The 13,142-nt window shown below is 49.4% G+C and overlaps 1 protein-coding gene across 2 annotated transcripts in view; it reads left to right on the top strand.

Annotated features, from left to right (window-relative positions):
- Positions 1 to 12,340, top strand: part of CYFIP2 (cytoplasmic FMR1 interacting protein 2) — a 129,496-nt gene extending 117,156 nt beyond the window's left edge. For both annotated transcript variants that reach the window (XM_062188771.1, XM_062188770.1), the window contains exons 28-31: positions 15 to 109; positions 4,953 to 5,191; positions 6,667 to 6,814; positions 9,572 to 12,340. In XM_062188771.1, coding sequence (XP_062044755.1) covers positions 15 to 109; positions 4,953 to 5,191; positions 6,667 to 6,814; positions 9,572 to 9,739 — 650 coding nt within the window. In that variant the 3' untranslated portion in view covers positions 9,740 to 12,340. The remainder of the gene's footprint in view (positions 1 to 14; positions 110 to 4,952; positions 5,192 to 6,666; positions 6,815 to 9,571) is intronic.
- The last annotated feature ends 802 nt before the right edge of the window (positions 12,341 to 13,142 follow it).

Genomic DNA, 13,142 nt, shown 5'->3' with positions numbered 1-13,142 from the left:
CTGCTCCTTTGCAGAGGGGGAGCGCCTGGAGGTCCGCATGAAGCGCCTGGAGGCCAAGTACGCCCCGCTTCACCTGGTGCCCCTGATCGAGCGGCTGGGGACCCCTCAGGTACCGACCTGCTGTCCCCAACCCTGAGGACCAAGAGCAACTGGACAGGGAGAGGGCTTAGAACGACCCCTCTCCCCAGTGAGGGGGACAGGGTGCCCAGTACCACCAAGGCAGTGAGTGGGAATGGGGTTTTCTGCCCGTCCTGGCCTCCGTCTTCCACAGCTGGATCATGTGTCCTGCTGAGAAAGGAAGTGGGCAGCTCGTTCCAACAAGGAGCTGTTACAGCTGAGCCAGGTGTCAAGCATTCTGCTCTGGGTGGCATCTCTGCACATTAAGGCCCCACAGGCTCTGAGCCAGCTATCGCTCCTGTACACTGTGGCTAGACAAACTCTCGTAGGGATAGGAGATGCTGTGGGAATGGTGCTTGTTGAAGCAGAAGACTGGCAAGGCCCTGCAAGTCTGTCAGTAGAGCAGTGACTAAATAAATTGTGGTGCGATTGTATCAGGATGGAATACTCGCATATGCATCATTCATGTAACACATAGTTAGAAAGAGGAACACTTAGAGCTCACCGTATCGGTGTGGACAGATCTCCAGCACAGCATCAGGTGCATTTAAGCAGCAGTGCTACAGTTCCCATAGGATGATGGACGCTTTCTGCTTCTCTAAAAATACACACAACAGAAAAATGTGAGTCAAAGCCTTCCTGAAAATGCCTGGGACAATACACACCTTCTGCATCATGGGTACCTAAGAGACCGATTGGGTAGGAAGTCAGAGAGGACTATAGTGTTCTAACATTTTCAAAGGTGAATGAGCATACGTGTTGATTCTGTAATTAAGATTAACTTGTAAGACCCACGCCCCAGTGTTCTGAGCCCGGCCGAAGGACATACATGCTGAGCAAGGTAAGAGGTAGGCTCTCTGCTGGCACAGAGTGGCCCGTGTTTCAGCACAGCGCAGAGCCCCATCTTAGGAAGTCAGCCCAGCAGGCCACTGCCTGCCATCAGCCTCTTACTAACAACAGTGATTTACAGCTCGGTGGTCTTTGGGTTCTTTGACTCACAGCACAGAGACTGTAGATAATAAGGGGCACGCACATTTTCTTTTTTGGACTTTAGAGGCCGAACAGAGGAGATCCTCTCAAATGATTTCCTTTTAGGGAGAAATCCCAAGCCGGCGACACGTTCACGTGTCTGCCGGAGCACTGGTGTCATCCTGCAGGAATCCAGCCTCTTTTGCCCAGGGTCTGGCATGCGAGCATGTGTTTCCACTTAGAGGCCTGTGAATTCCACCATTTCCTTCTGATGGATAGCAATCCCAATCTGTCAAACGGTGAATGTTTAACAAACAAAAGCCTAGACGTTCTGGGAGGGAGGTAATGCCACTTTTAAGTCTCCCATCCTCCCAGGACTAGTCCAAAACCTAGCCATTGCGTAGACGAGAGGAACATCAATGAAGCACATCTGCGCTAGCTGGGGTTCAGGGCACTCACTCAACATGCAGCTCAGGGCACAGCACTCCTTACAGGCTTTTAGGTAGATGTTAGGGCAATGTTGCATTGTTTCCATTTGTTTCTGAGACAAACTGACGCGTCCTGTTTTCTTACCTAGCACTGTCCTGGAAAGAATATTCTAGGGATCAAAAGACAGGTGTCAGCGCTGTCCCAGCTGCACCTCCAATTCTTACATGAATAGTGCCAGTCCTCGATTTCACCTCTGTGAAATGGCACGATAGCTGCCTTACTACCTTCGTTGTGTTCCATCCTTTCTCGATTGTTAGGATGAACACACACAAGCATTCCCAGAAACCAAGGGCAGTAAAGAAGGAATGGTGAGACAGGAAGCTCCCGCACAGGGTACAGCCCTACATGTAAGCCGAGTACCCCGGGCAGAAATTATTCCAGCATGGCTTCCAAATCTCTTCTCTCTTCCCTTCTTAATTCAGTAAGGAATGAGAGCGAGAATAGAAAAACCATCCCGGTAAGCGGAGTAGAAAACAATTGAAAAAAAAATTATTAAACACACAGACCTGCCATATGTATCACCAACCTGCCATATGTATTCACGATAAACCATCTGTAAGATACTCTTTCAGATCAGGAAGATGATAGACCTAGCAGAAGAAATGCACAAAATCAAACTGACAACATGAAAAACATAATGCCAACAGAAAAGGTATTCAGCATTACTAGTAATCACAGACATGAAAATTTTTCAAATCAGGTACCACTGTTTCATCTCAGGTTTGCTCAGCACTTTTTTTTTTTTTTTGACAGGCAGAGTGGATAGTGAGAGAGACAGAGAGAAAGGTCTTCCTTTTTGCCATTGGTTCACCCTCCAATGGCCGCTGCAGCCGGCACATTGTGCTGATCCAAAGCCAGGAGCCAGGTGCTTCTCCTGGTCTCCCATGCGGGTGCAGGGCCCAAGGACTTGGGCCATCCTCCACTGCCTTCCCGGGCCATAGCAGAGAGCTGGCCTGGAAGAGGGGCAACTGGGATAGAATCCGGCGCCCCAACCGGGACTAGAACCCGGTGTGCCGGTGCCACAAGGCGGAGGATTAGCCTGTTAAGCCATGGCGCCGGCCTCAGCACTTGATGATAGTAAGAGTCGACTGTTGATCTGAGTCCAAGCAATAGGCATCATACGGGCAGACATAGACACAGGCCTGATGTTGCGTAGCCAAAGCCTTCACAAATATTTATATTCTTAGAAATGTCTATTGTTAAAGATTTATCCTAGCAAATTAATGAGAGATAGCTTCACAAAGTTTATGTAAAGGATGGCTGTTTTAGAATTGTGTATAATAGTGAAAATTGCCAACAGTTCCAAATAACCAGTACAAGCAGAGAGCTAAATAAATGATGGCCTTACAGCAGCTATCTTCCATAACCATTAAAAATCGTGTTACTCAATATTTAAGGAAATGAGCTTTGAATAAAATATAGATTATCTGATCCATATTTTCTTAAATATAGATGCACACACATATGTCCATGTACACAAACAACTCAAACATCAATATATTAAGAAAGTACATCTCACAGTAATGGGACTATGAGGGATTTTTATTTTCTTCCTTAAAACTTTAAGAAAAGTTTCCAAAACATTGCCCAGTGATCCTGTGTCCCTTTCATAGTTCACAGAACCAACTATAGGGCAACCACTGTTTCCAAGGAAAGAGCATCAAGGCTGTTGGCCTGGCTCACTCCAAGTGTGGCTGCAGCTTCACGAACTCAGTTGCCAATCCTTTCAGATCCACGTCCAGCATCGTCAGGCCCCGAGCACCGATGCAGGCTAACCGGACCACAGCAGTTCACTTACACACCAGTAACTCTGGCTTCAATGCCAAAGAGAGTATGTATAACTTCCAGAACAAACTGGAGTCCTCTGCATACTGAGCTCCCGTGTACCCGGCACGAGTGAACGAGTGAGCACTTGCAGGGGCCAACAGCACAGACAGAACAGAGTCAAGCACCAAGTCTCGCAGCTGCAGCAACCTGAGGGGTTCCCTCTCCTCTCAGCCCCTCTGCCTATGGAATTGGCTCAAGTCACCCAGAGTCGGGGTTCCCTCTCCTTCGTGTTTAAGGCACATGCTGGCAAGCTGTGCTTCTCCAATTCATTTTCTACATTTCTTCTGATGGACAGTTGTCATGGCAACTACACTCCTGGCTAACGCTCATTCCAGGCTCCAGCATCAGTGTTGCTGCTTTGGTGCCTCCAAGGATCATGCAGAAGCTGCTCTCTTTCTGGGCGAGGCCAGGCAGGCACTCCCAGCCCCCCTATAAAGTGGACCCTCTGGGAAACCCCAGCCCCTGCCCAAGAAGCTGCTCCTAGCAGTGCTGTCTCAGCAACCAGCCCTCCATAGCTGTGTTCCCAGATTCCTGAGAGCCGCCCTTGACCTTAGATCTTAATATTTATCTTACTTTGCAGATGATTTGTGGGATCTTTGCCCCAGATATCGGTATTCAAAATGCATACAGTAGTGTGTTTGGATTGCCTGTCCAGGCTGCTGATTGTAGATATGCAGTAGCCAGGAGCCAGATTAAGTTACTGATAGAGAAGGTTTGTAGTTGTCCAAGGAGGGCCTCTAACTAAAGGAAATAATTCTGGAAGATCAGTGAGGAATTTTCAAAGATTCACATAAGCTCACTGTAGCACATTCAGCTGTACTAACACACTTCATGAAAAACTGAGAACCCCACTCAAGTCTCCAAGCCCTCAGCTCCCAATCCAACACTGATCTTTCTGACCCGATCTCTACCTGTGCACACCCCTCATCACATAGTCTTATTCATCTCTGGGAGCATATGTTGAGGTTTTCAACGGAGTCATAGTATACATCCCTTTCAGCAACTTGCTCTATTTGCTTCACAGTTTACCTCATAGATTTCAACTCCCAGGAGTCAAATCCCTACTTTGCCACTCCCTGGCTAACTCTCTGAACCTGTTTGTTCATCTGTAGAATGGGTGTGATAATGAGACCTACACCCAATGGGGTGGAATGGAGTCAGGACTATCTGGGGCTTAGAACAGCACCTGGTATATTACACACTCTTAGCCAGTGTGAACTAGCAGTAGAAATAGTATCGCAGTACCAGTAGTACATGCTGATGGCACTATCACCTCTGTCATTTTGCTGGCTAACCTAGCATTGCAGCATGTGGGTGCATCATAATGTTTTAATAGTTAACAAGCTTCAGTTGGTACCTCTGGGTATTACTCATCACAGGTAAGACTTACCTGCAACTACACTCAGCTTAGCAAAGCTAGTCCCCGCTCTAGGCAAGGCTCAGGTGAACACATTCCTGGGACAGCCGGCTCAGTGTCGAGATCGCTGGCAAGAGGTGGCAGAAGGGGTCCGAGACGTAGATGGAAGGTTTCTGTACTTTTGTGTTCCTAGCAAATCGCCATCGCCCGAGAGGGGGACCTGCTGACCAAGGAGCGGCTGTGCTGCGGCCTGTCCATGTTCGAGGTCATCCTGACCCGCATCCGCAGCTACCTGCAGGACCCCATCTGGCGGGGTCCGCCGCCCACCAACGGCGTCATGCACGTGGACGAGTGTGTCGAGTTCCACCGGCTCTGGAGTGCCATGCAGTTCGTCTACTGCATCCCTGTGGGGACCAACGAGTTCACAGCGGAGTAAGTTCCCCAGGGAAGGGGGCCACCAGCCAGCCTGTGTATACACCCAAGGGTGGCTGGGATGCCACAGTCCCAGAAGGGTGGGCCAGGGTAGCGATGGGCACCAGCTGTTGATGGAGTTGCTACTCAGGTGCTGGGTCCTGGCCTCAGGGAGTTTACAGGACCAAGTGGGAAAAAAATGGAAAAGCTGTAAGGGACATAACACGGGGTTGCTTGACAGCCAGGGCAGGAAGAGTGACAGATGCCAGAGAAGAGACATGAACGAGTCACCAGACTTTAATTCACAGGCTGCAACTAAGCCCTTAACAGCGCGTGGGATTTGCATCTACAGAGGGAAGAAGCTGACATCCCAGGCAGGGCAACCACTGCTGGAGGCAGAAATGGAGCTTGGGCATGAGACTGCCCGGCAGGGCCTGGAGAGAGCTCTTGGGGCCTTGTGCTTCCAAGACCAGACGCTGGTTGTACAGCAATGCAGGGGCCCTATGTTAAAGAGCTAGGTTAAAGAGCTTCGCTGCCCGTCTCAATCCCCACGAGACTCTGCTCCTGCAAAGTGAGGAGCCTTCAGCTGTAACCCAGTCCCACCCTCTGCGAGGATGGAAGCAGAGCCCAGCACCTGCCAAGGACAGGTTGAGTGTGCCTTCTGTAAAGAGGGGCCAGAAGCGTTTCCAATCTCAGACAGGGGATGCTCAGCCTGCACAGTGTGAAGCTGACTGCAAGGCCTGCCCTGCAGGAGCCACGTGTCTGAAGGGAATGCATTTGAGGGCCCGAGAAGGCTCGCAGAGATAGTGGAACTGCAGCAGGGAGGGGAGACAGGCGGGCTGCCCTGAGGCTTGTTCGGAGCAGCCTAGGCCTGCACAGCCAGGGCGGGAGGGTGGGGGAGACATCTGTCCACTTGCTGCTTGAGGACAAGGGAGAAGCAGCAGGCTCTCCCCGCCACCATCCGAGTTGTCTCAAGAGCTGGCAGCCTGCAGCCTGAGCCTAGGTAAGCCTGGAGGCCTCCCAGTCTCCCCACACCCCATGCTCTCTCGCTTCACTCCAAGCCACCTGTGGTCAGCAGGTCTCCTGGTTTGAAATGGCCCCTCTCCTCCCAGTCATCCACAGATTCTCCTTTGACCCACCCTGAGATAACCAAGCACAACAATCTCAAGGGCAGAATCCATTTTTTTTTCTTGCAAATGCTTCTCTTTTTCAAAGCTGCCTTTTTTTTTTTTTTTTTTTTTTTGTATTTGTTTTCATGTTTTAATGTCACTGGGGGAAACAGCTCTCTGTGGTTCTAAGGGCTTATTCTATAACCACAGTCCCTAGAACAAATAAATCCACCCTCCCAACTTCCCTGTGCCCATTTTACAGATTAAGAGGCTTGGCCCAAAGAAATGCCTGCTCACAAGCTGTGCTCCTGGCTCAAGATGAGGCCCCCCCCCCCCCCCCCCGCCTGCCTACCTCTCACTCCAGCTGCTTCCTCTCCCCACTCCCAGGCAGTGTTTCGGGGATGGCTTGAACTGGGCTGGCTGCTCCATCATCGTCCTGCTGGGCCAGCAGCGTCGCTTCGACCTGTTTGACTTCTGTTACCACCTGCTCAAAGTCCAGAGGCAGGACGGGAAAGACGAAATTATTAAAAATGTGGTAAGCAGGCTCGTGCCTGGGAGCTGGGGTGGGGCCTGATAACCAGGCTTTCATCAGAAGAAAGGAAGCCAACGCCCTGCCCAGGTGGGTACGGAGACACCTGCGTGGAGGAGACCATGAGTCACTAGGACGAGTCAGGTCGCCTTCAAGGGCACGGCTGAGCTCAGACCTCCCATACACCCCCGGTGTCCCGGTCAGACTCTGCCAATGCCAGTTCCTCATGCACTCAAGTGTTAGCTGAGCACAAAGGTTGTCCCAAGCCCTGGGTTGGAGCAGGTGCTGGCCTGGGTAAGCAAGGTTGCTGTGGGAAGAGAACCCTCCAAGCCTGATAAAAGCAGCAGGGGGCGGGGGGAGTCAGACACCTCCCCATGATCCAGTGCTGGAGCAGAGTCAGGGGTGGCCAGTGCCCAGGAGCCAAGTAGAAAAAAGGCGTGGGGCTTGTAGGGATGTTCCAGGCAACAGGGCTGGACAAAGAGAGTGTCTCAGGGACCTGGATAGGAGCGGAGGGCAGGCCACCACACCCCGGACTTCATAAATTGGAGCAAATAGATATGACAGAAAATGCACCGCTCAACAATGTTAAGTCCATTCGGGTCGCTCAGGACTCATCACCACGCCTCCCCCGAATTTTCCCTCTCCCCAGCTGACAGTGCCTATTCAGGGGTAACTCCCCATGCCTCCCTTCCCTGCCCCTGGCAACCAGCATTCCTGTTTCTGGCTCTGAATCTGACTGCCCTGGGCAGCTCACAGGAGTGGATTCATACAGTATCTGTCCTTCTGGGACCGGCTTGTTTCCCTTAGCTTCCTGTCCTTGAGGCTCATTCACCCTGTAGTGAGTGTCGGATTGTCCTTCCTTTTTTTTTTTTTGACAGGCAGAGTGGATAGTGAGAGAGAGAGACAGAGAGAAAGGTCTTCCTTTTTGCCATTGGTTCACCCTCCAATGGCCGCTGCGGCCAGCATTTCGTGCTGATCTGAAGCCAGGAGCCAGGTGCTTCTCCTGGTCTCCCATGCGGGTGCAGGGCCCAAGGACTTGGGCCATCCTCCACTGCCTTCCCGGGCCATAGCAGAGAGCTGGCCTGGAAGAGGGGCAACTGGGATAGAATCCGGCACCCCCACCGGGACTAGAACCCGGTGTGCCGGCGCCGCAAGGCGGAGGATTAGCCTGTTAAGCCACGGCGCCGGCCAGTGTCTCCTTCCTTTTGAAGACTAAATAGACTACAACAGGGACACTTTGGGATAAACACGCACACATACCGTATTCAGTTTATCCCATAGTCTATCAATGGACGCTGTGTTGCATCACCTTTTGGACATTGTTAACAGCGCTCCTGTGAACACAGTATACAGATGTCCGAGTCCCTCCCTTCAGCTACTTCGTGTGTATACCCAGCCGTGGAGTTGCTACATCACATGGGAATTAATTTTTTTCTGAAACTGCCATACTGTTTTCCATGGTGGCTGTACCACTTTACGTTCCCACCAGCAGCACAAGGAAGGTCCCATTCTTCCACATTCTCATCACTGCTACTGCTTGTTTTTTTTTTTTTTGGACAGGCAGAGTGGACAGTGAGAGACAGAGACAGAGAGAAAGGTTTTCATTTTTGGTTGGTTCACCCCCCCAGTGGCCGCCGCGGTGACGCGCTGCGACTGGCACACCGTGCTGATCCGAAGGCAGGAGCCAGGTGTTTCTCCTGGTCTCCCATGCGGGTGCAGGGCCCAAGCACTTGGGCCATCCTCCACTGCACTCCCAGGCCACAGCAGAGAGCTGGACTGGAAGAGGAGCGACTGGGACAGAATCCGGCGCCCCGACCGGGACTAGAACCCAGTGTGCCAGCACCGCAGGCGGAGGATTAGCCTATTGAGCCGCGGCGCTGGCCTCGGCCTCTGCTTGTTATTTTTTTAATAGCTATCCTAAATGGGTATGAAGTGGTATCTCACTGTGGTTTTGAGTTACATCTTTCCATGTGCTTTGCATGTTTGTGTGTCTTAAAAGAGATGTCTATTCTGAGTTCTTTGTCCATTTTTAACTACATTATTTTGTTTAGTTTTTTAGTTCTTTGTACATTCTGAATATTAACCACTTATAACATACCTGATTTTCAAATACTGTGTTCTGTTCTATGGGATGCCTTCCCACCCCATGCTGTTGATAGAAGCCGTTGATGCACAAGCTTTCAATTTTGATGTAGTCCAGTTTCTTGTTGCCTGTGCTTTTGGTGTTATAACCAAGTATTCATAGCCAAATCCAGTGTCATGAGGATTTTACCCCATTTCCTTCTAAGAATGTTAGAGTTTTAACGCTTACACTTAGCTCATTAATCTCTTTCGAGATGATTTCTGTATATAGTATAAAATAAGTGTCCATCATCAATGCTTTGCATGTAGATAGCCAATTTTCCTAGCACCATTTACTGAGAAGACAGTTTGTTTCCTCTGAGTGGTTTTGGTATCCTTGTCAAAAGCAATTTGATTATATATGAAGATCTATTTGTGGACTCTATTCTGTTCCATTGATTACAGCTCTTGATACCAGTACCACACTGTTATGACTATGGTAGCTTTGTAGCATGCTTTAAAGTTCACACAAAGGCCTTAAACCTGATTTAGAAACTCTTTCCCTCGAAGCAAGAGATGCAAGTGATGCAATCCTAGAAGCATCAGGACCTTGATCCCCAACCTTGCTGAGTTCTGTTGCTTTTCCTTTGCGTCTCTGCCTCCTCCACCCACGCTCACTTGAACTTCCTTGTCCTTCTGCAGCCCCTTAAGAAGATGGCCGACCGCATCAGGAAGTACCAGATCTTGAACAATGAGGTCTTTGCCATCCTCAACAAGTACATGAAGTCTGTGGAGACAGACAGTTCCACTGTGGAGCATGTGCGCTGCTTCCAGCCACCCATCCACCAGTCCCTGGCCACCACCTGCTAGGCTGACGATCCTGCAAGCCCTCATCCCAACAGAGGAGAAGCAGGAGAGAAAGCCACGGCCAGCCTGCAGCAGAGTCCACCTGGACAGCGTGTGGGATAGACCTGGAAGTAAACACGAACCTCCCCAAACTCATCCCCACCACGCCCAGGGGCTGGGCTTGTGCATGCTCTCCCACAACATCTCCATGGCAGGTTTTCCATAGTGTAAATGAAAAACAAACACAAAGAGGCAGTGTGTGCTTTGCTCCTCTCTAACTGTGTTAGGAGCTCTTAGCGTCCCCTTTCTCTGTTCCATAGTCCCAGGGTGGCAACCGCCTACCCAGTGTCCTCAGGTCATCCTAGTCTCACGGCCACACCTCAGCTTCCTGGATTCTACATCTCCTCTGTCCATTCCCTCCAGTTTCCCCGGTGCCATCTCCTCCTTCTCTGGGTGTTAGGAATTCCCCTGCCGGGAGTTCGCTTGGACCAGAGGCTGAGAGCCAGGGAGACCCAGAGGTCCCTGGTATTGGTGTCATAGAAGATGGTATTGGCTCTGGCCTTTCATAGGCTCCCAACAGCTCCATCCTAACTCTCCCCTCAAAGCAGTCCTGGACACAAGGCAAAGATACTTCCCAGCTGTACTGCATGGAGTGCAACTGGGTGGGGAAGATGGTCTGGCCCACTGTGCGCAAGTGGCATTTATGCACACAGCCAGGAACTCCACATCTGCAGACACGACCATCAGCCGACAGCGAGGTGGTGCCTTTGCCCCTTCAGCAGATACCTGGCAATAGCCACGTGGGGCATGGACATGTCATTCTGGGCACGGCCCACAGTGTTCGCCAGTCACCAGATTTGGAAGCACTTCTGGAATAAAGGACATCTCCCACAGGAGACAAAGTATTAAAGGGTTAACCACAGAGGCCCAGAACATCTTGGGGGGGACAGGGAGGTAAGGAGTGAAAATTAGGAGTCACCTGAAGAATCCTGTTGTTTCAGTCAATTGGAACTTTCCTTGTCCCAACTGTGAAAGAGCCTTTGAATATTTCATCTTTCACTTTCAGCTTGCCGTCCCCTCCAGACTTCTGAAGTTAGATGTTTGGGATACGGATTCTTGATGGGGGGTATATTTATTTGCATTTTCCAGACTGAATCAAAATAATTCCTCTGCACAATCTCCCACAGGTATGGGGAAACCATTTGGGAAGACAGAGGCTTTGAGATAAAAATGTCTTTTTAGAGAGCACATCTTCACAGGGAGCCTGTAGGCCTGAGCTTTTCAGAACATAGAAAGTATGACAGTTGCTACTTTTGCTCCAGCCCAGAGAGGAAAAGAATAGGGAGAAAATGGAGAGAACAATAATGATCCTCTCCCTGTCCCTCTGGGGTATCTCCCAGAGCAGACAAATGGAATTTGTTACCCTTCATCACAGAGCCCATTTTTTAACCCCATGGGAAGAGCAAAGGAAGCACTGGGTGATGCTGTCTTGTTCTCCCTGAGCAAAAGGGGGCATCCGGTGTGGTCCGAGGGTCACCCACCCTGTCCTGAGATGAGGACATTTCTGTGATGATTCCCGAGTGTCACCCAACCCCAATTCTGAGTCCCTGGGAACAGGGCTAGGAAATTTGCATTTTCTACAAGCTAGCCAAGTTGAACACCAAAGTTTGAGAACCAGTGGAGAGAGGAATCATTCTGCTAACCGTGGGCTTTGAGCTACCTCCAGGCCATGAAACAAAGTTATCTGTAGGTTAGAGAAGGATCTCCAAGTGCAAAGTGGCAGCTCCTCCCTTTCCAGAGCTGCCACTTGCTATTTTGATTTCTTACCTTTTCCTCTTGAAAACCACAGATTTGTCCCAGAGGCCAAAGAGAGAGGTTACAGCCCAAGGCAGAACGATAGGGTAAAGCATGCCTTCCGAACCTGCATAGCATCTCTAGGCTCCGGAGCCTTCTGTCTCTTCCATCCTGTCTTGGAATGAGAGCTGGCTCTTTGCAGAGAGAGAACTGGTTTTTAAGTGCTAGAGTGCATCCTAAATGCTTAGCCATTGCTTTGTAGCACCACCCATTTGGTAAGATTGCCATCAGCAACCCACGCTTCCCACATTGCATTTCTAACTCTGAAGTTGACCCTCTGAACAGTCACATTATCCTGCAGAGCCCTGATCCCAGTAAACGCAAGTCTTCACATTCAGGAGGGAGGTTTCGTTTCCCTAGCAGCACTTATTTATCAATGCTGGGCAAGTTGAATTTTTTTTCCCCTCCCTAGCATTGTTACTGCCTCCTTTTTTTTTCTTTTGTGTGTGCGTGCGTGCGTGCGTGTTTGTGTGTATGTGTGTGTGTGTGTCTAAGACCCAGGAAAAAAAAGCTGAGGTTTTAAAGTTTTAAAAAAAATCCTGTTTCAGAAACTGTCAAATGTACCATATTTGTATTAAGAGTTGTTGGGGATTTTTGTACAATGAATTTACATTTATTTATGGTGACTTATATTTACGCTCGTGATCAGATAATGATGTTAAATTCTTAAATCATATTTGCTATGCAGCTGAAGATGATATTTTGATTTGTATTTTGGGGGTACCTGTGTTGAGTTGATAAACATTTCCATCTCCATTAAAACTGCTTCCAACCTAGTAAAACCAGCATCTTGGTCATTTTCCAGTCCTCATTACTGAGTGGAATGTCACATTAAAACCAGTGACTAGGAAAACAACTAGAATGAGAATCAAAGAGAATAAACTGATGGCTTATTTGGCTTTCTCAAGTGGGGAATTCTCTCTCCACAAATTGATCACAATGGGCAAGATGCAGGAAACAGTTCCCACTCTTGGGCATTCCACAGTCTGAGTGGAATACATACTCCACATCCAGAGTTTCGGGAGTCTAATGTTACAGGCACCATACTCAATCTTATCCATCCATTCCTTTTTATCAACCACAATGACTATGCACTGTATTCTGCATTTTACAGAACAGCCACTAAATATACATACTCTCAGTGACTTTGTGACAAAACTGGAATCTGAACCCAGTTCCAAAGCCTGGGCTTTTGCTATCATGTTATAATGAACTGACCAGACCCCTCAACTAGACTTGGGAATTGGTCACTGGACTGTTGGGGCTTGGGTAAGATTGGCCAGAGTCTGCTGTCAGGAGAGAGCCCAGCTTGGTGGCTGCAGGGTTTTCGGGCTGAAGGACAGAACTAATGCCTGGGATACTCTCACAATTGGCACTGCTGTGCTTTGATATGTACTCTCTCAACATCTTCAACCATTTCCAAAATTCGTCAGCATTAAGGTAACGTAACTGACCCAGTGACGTTTCAGTACTACTGGTCCTAAGAGATGTGCAGTGAAAATAAAGTTCCGGAGTCACATCAATTAGAGCATCACTTCACATTCTTTCCCTTGAAAATCTGCAGTGTTGGGGC

Source organism: Lepus europaeus, chromosome 4 (assembly GCF_033115175.1).
Source record: "Lepus europaeus isolate LE1 chromosome 4, mLepTim1.pri, whole genome shotgun sequence".
In the NCBI taxonomy this organism is placed as follows: Eukaryota; Metazoa; Chordata; class Mammalia; order Lagomorpha; family Leporidae; genus Lepus; species Lepus europaeus.
This window is presented reverse-complemented; position numbering and strand designations above follow the sequence as displayed.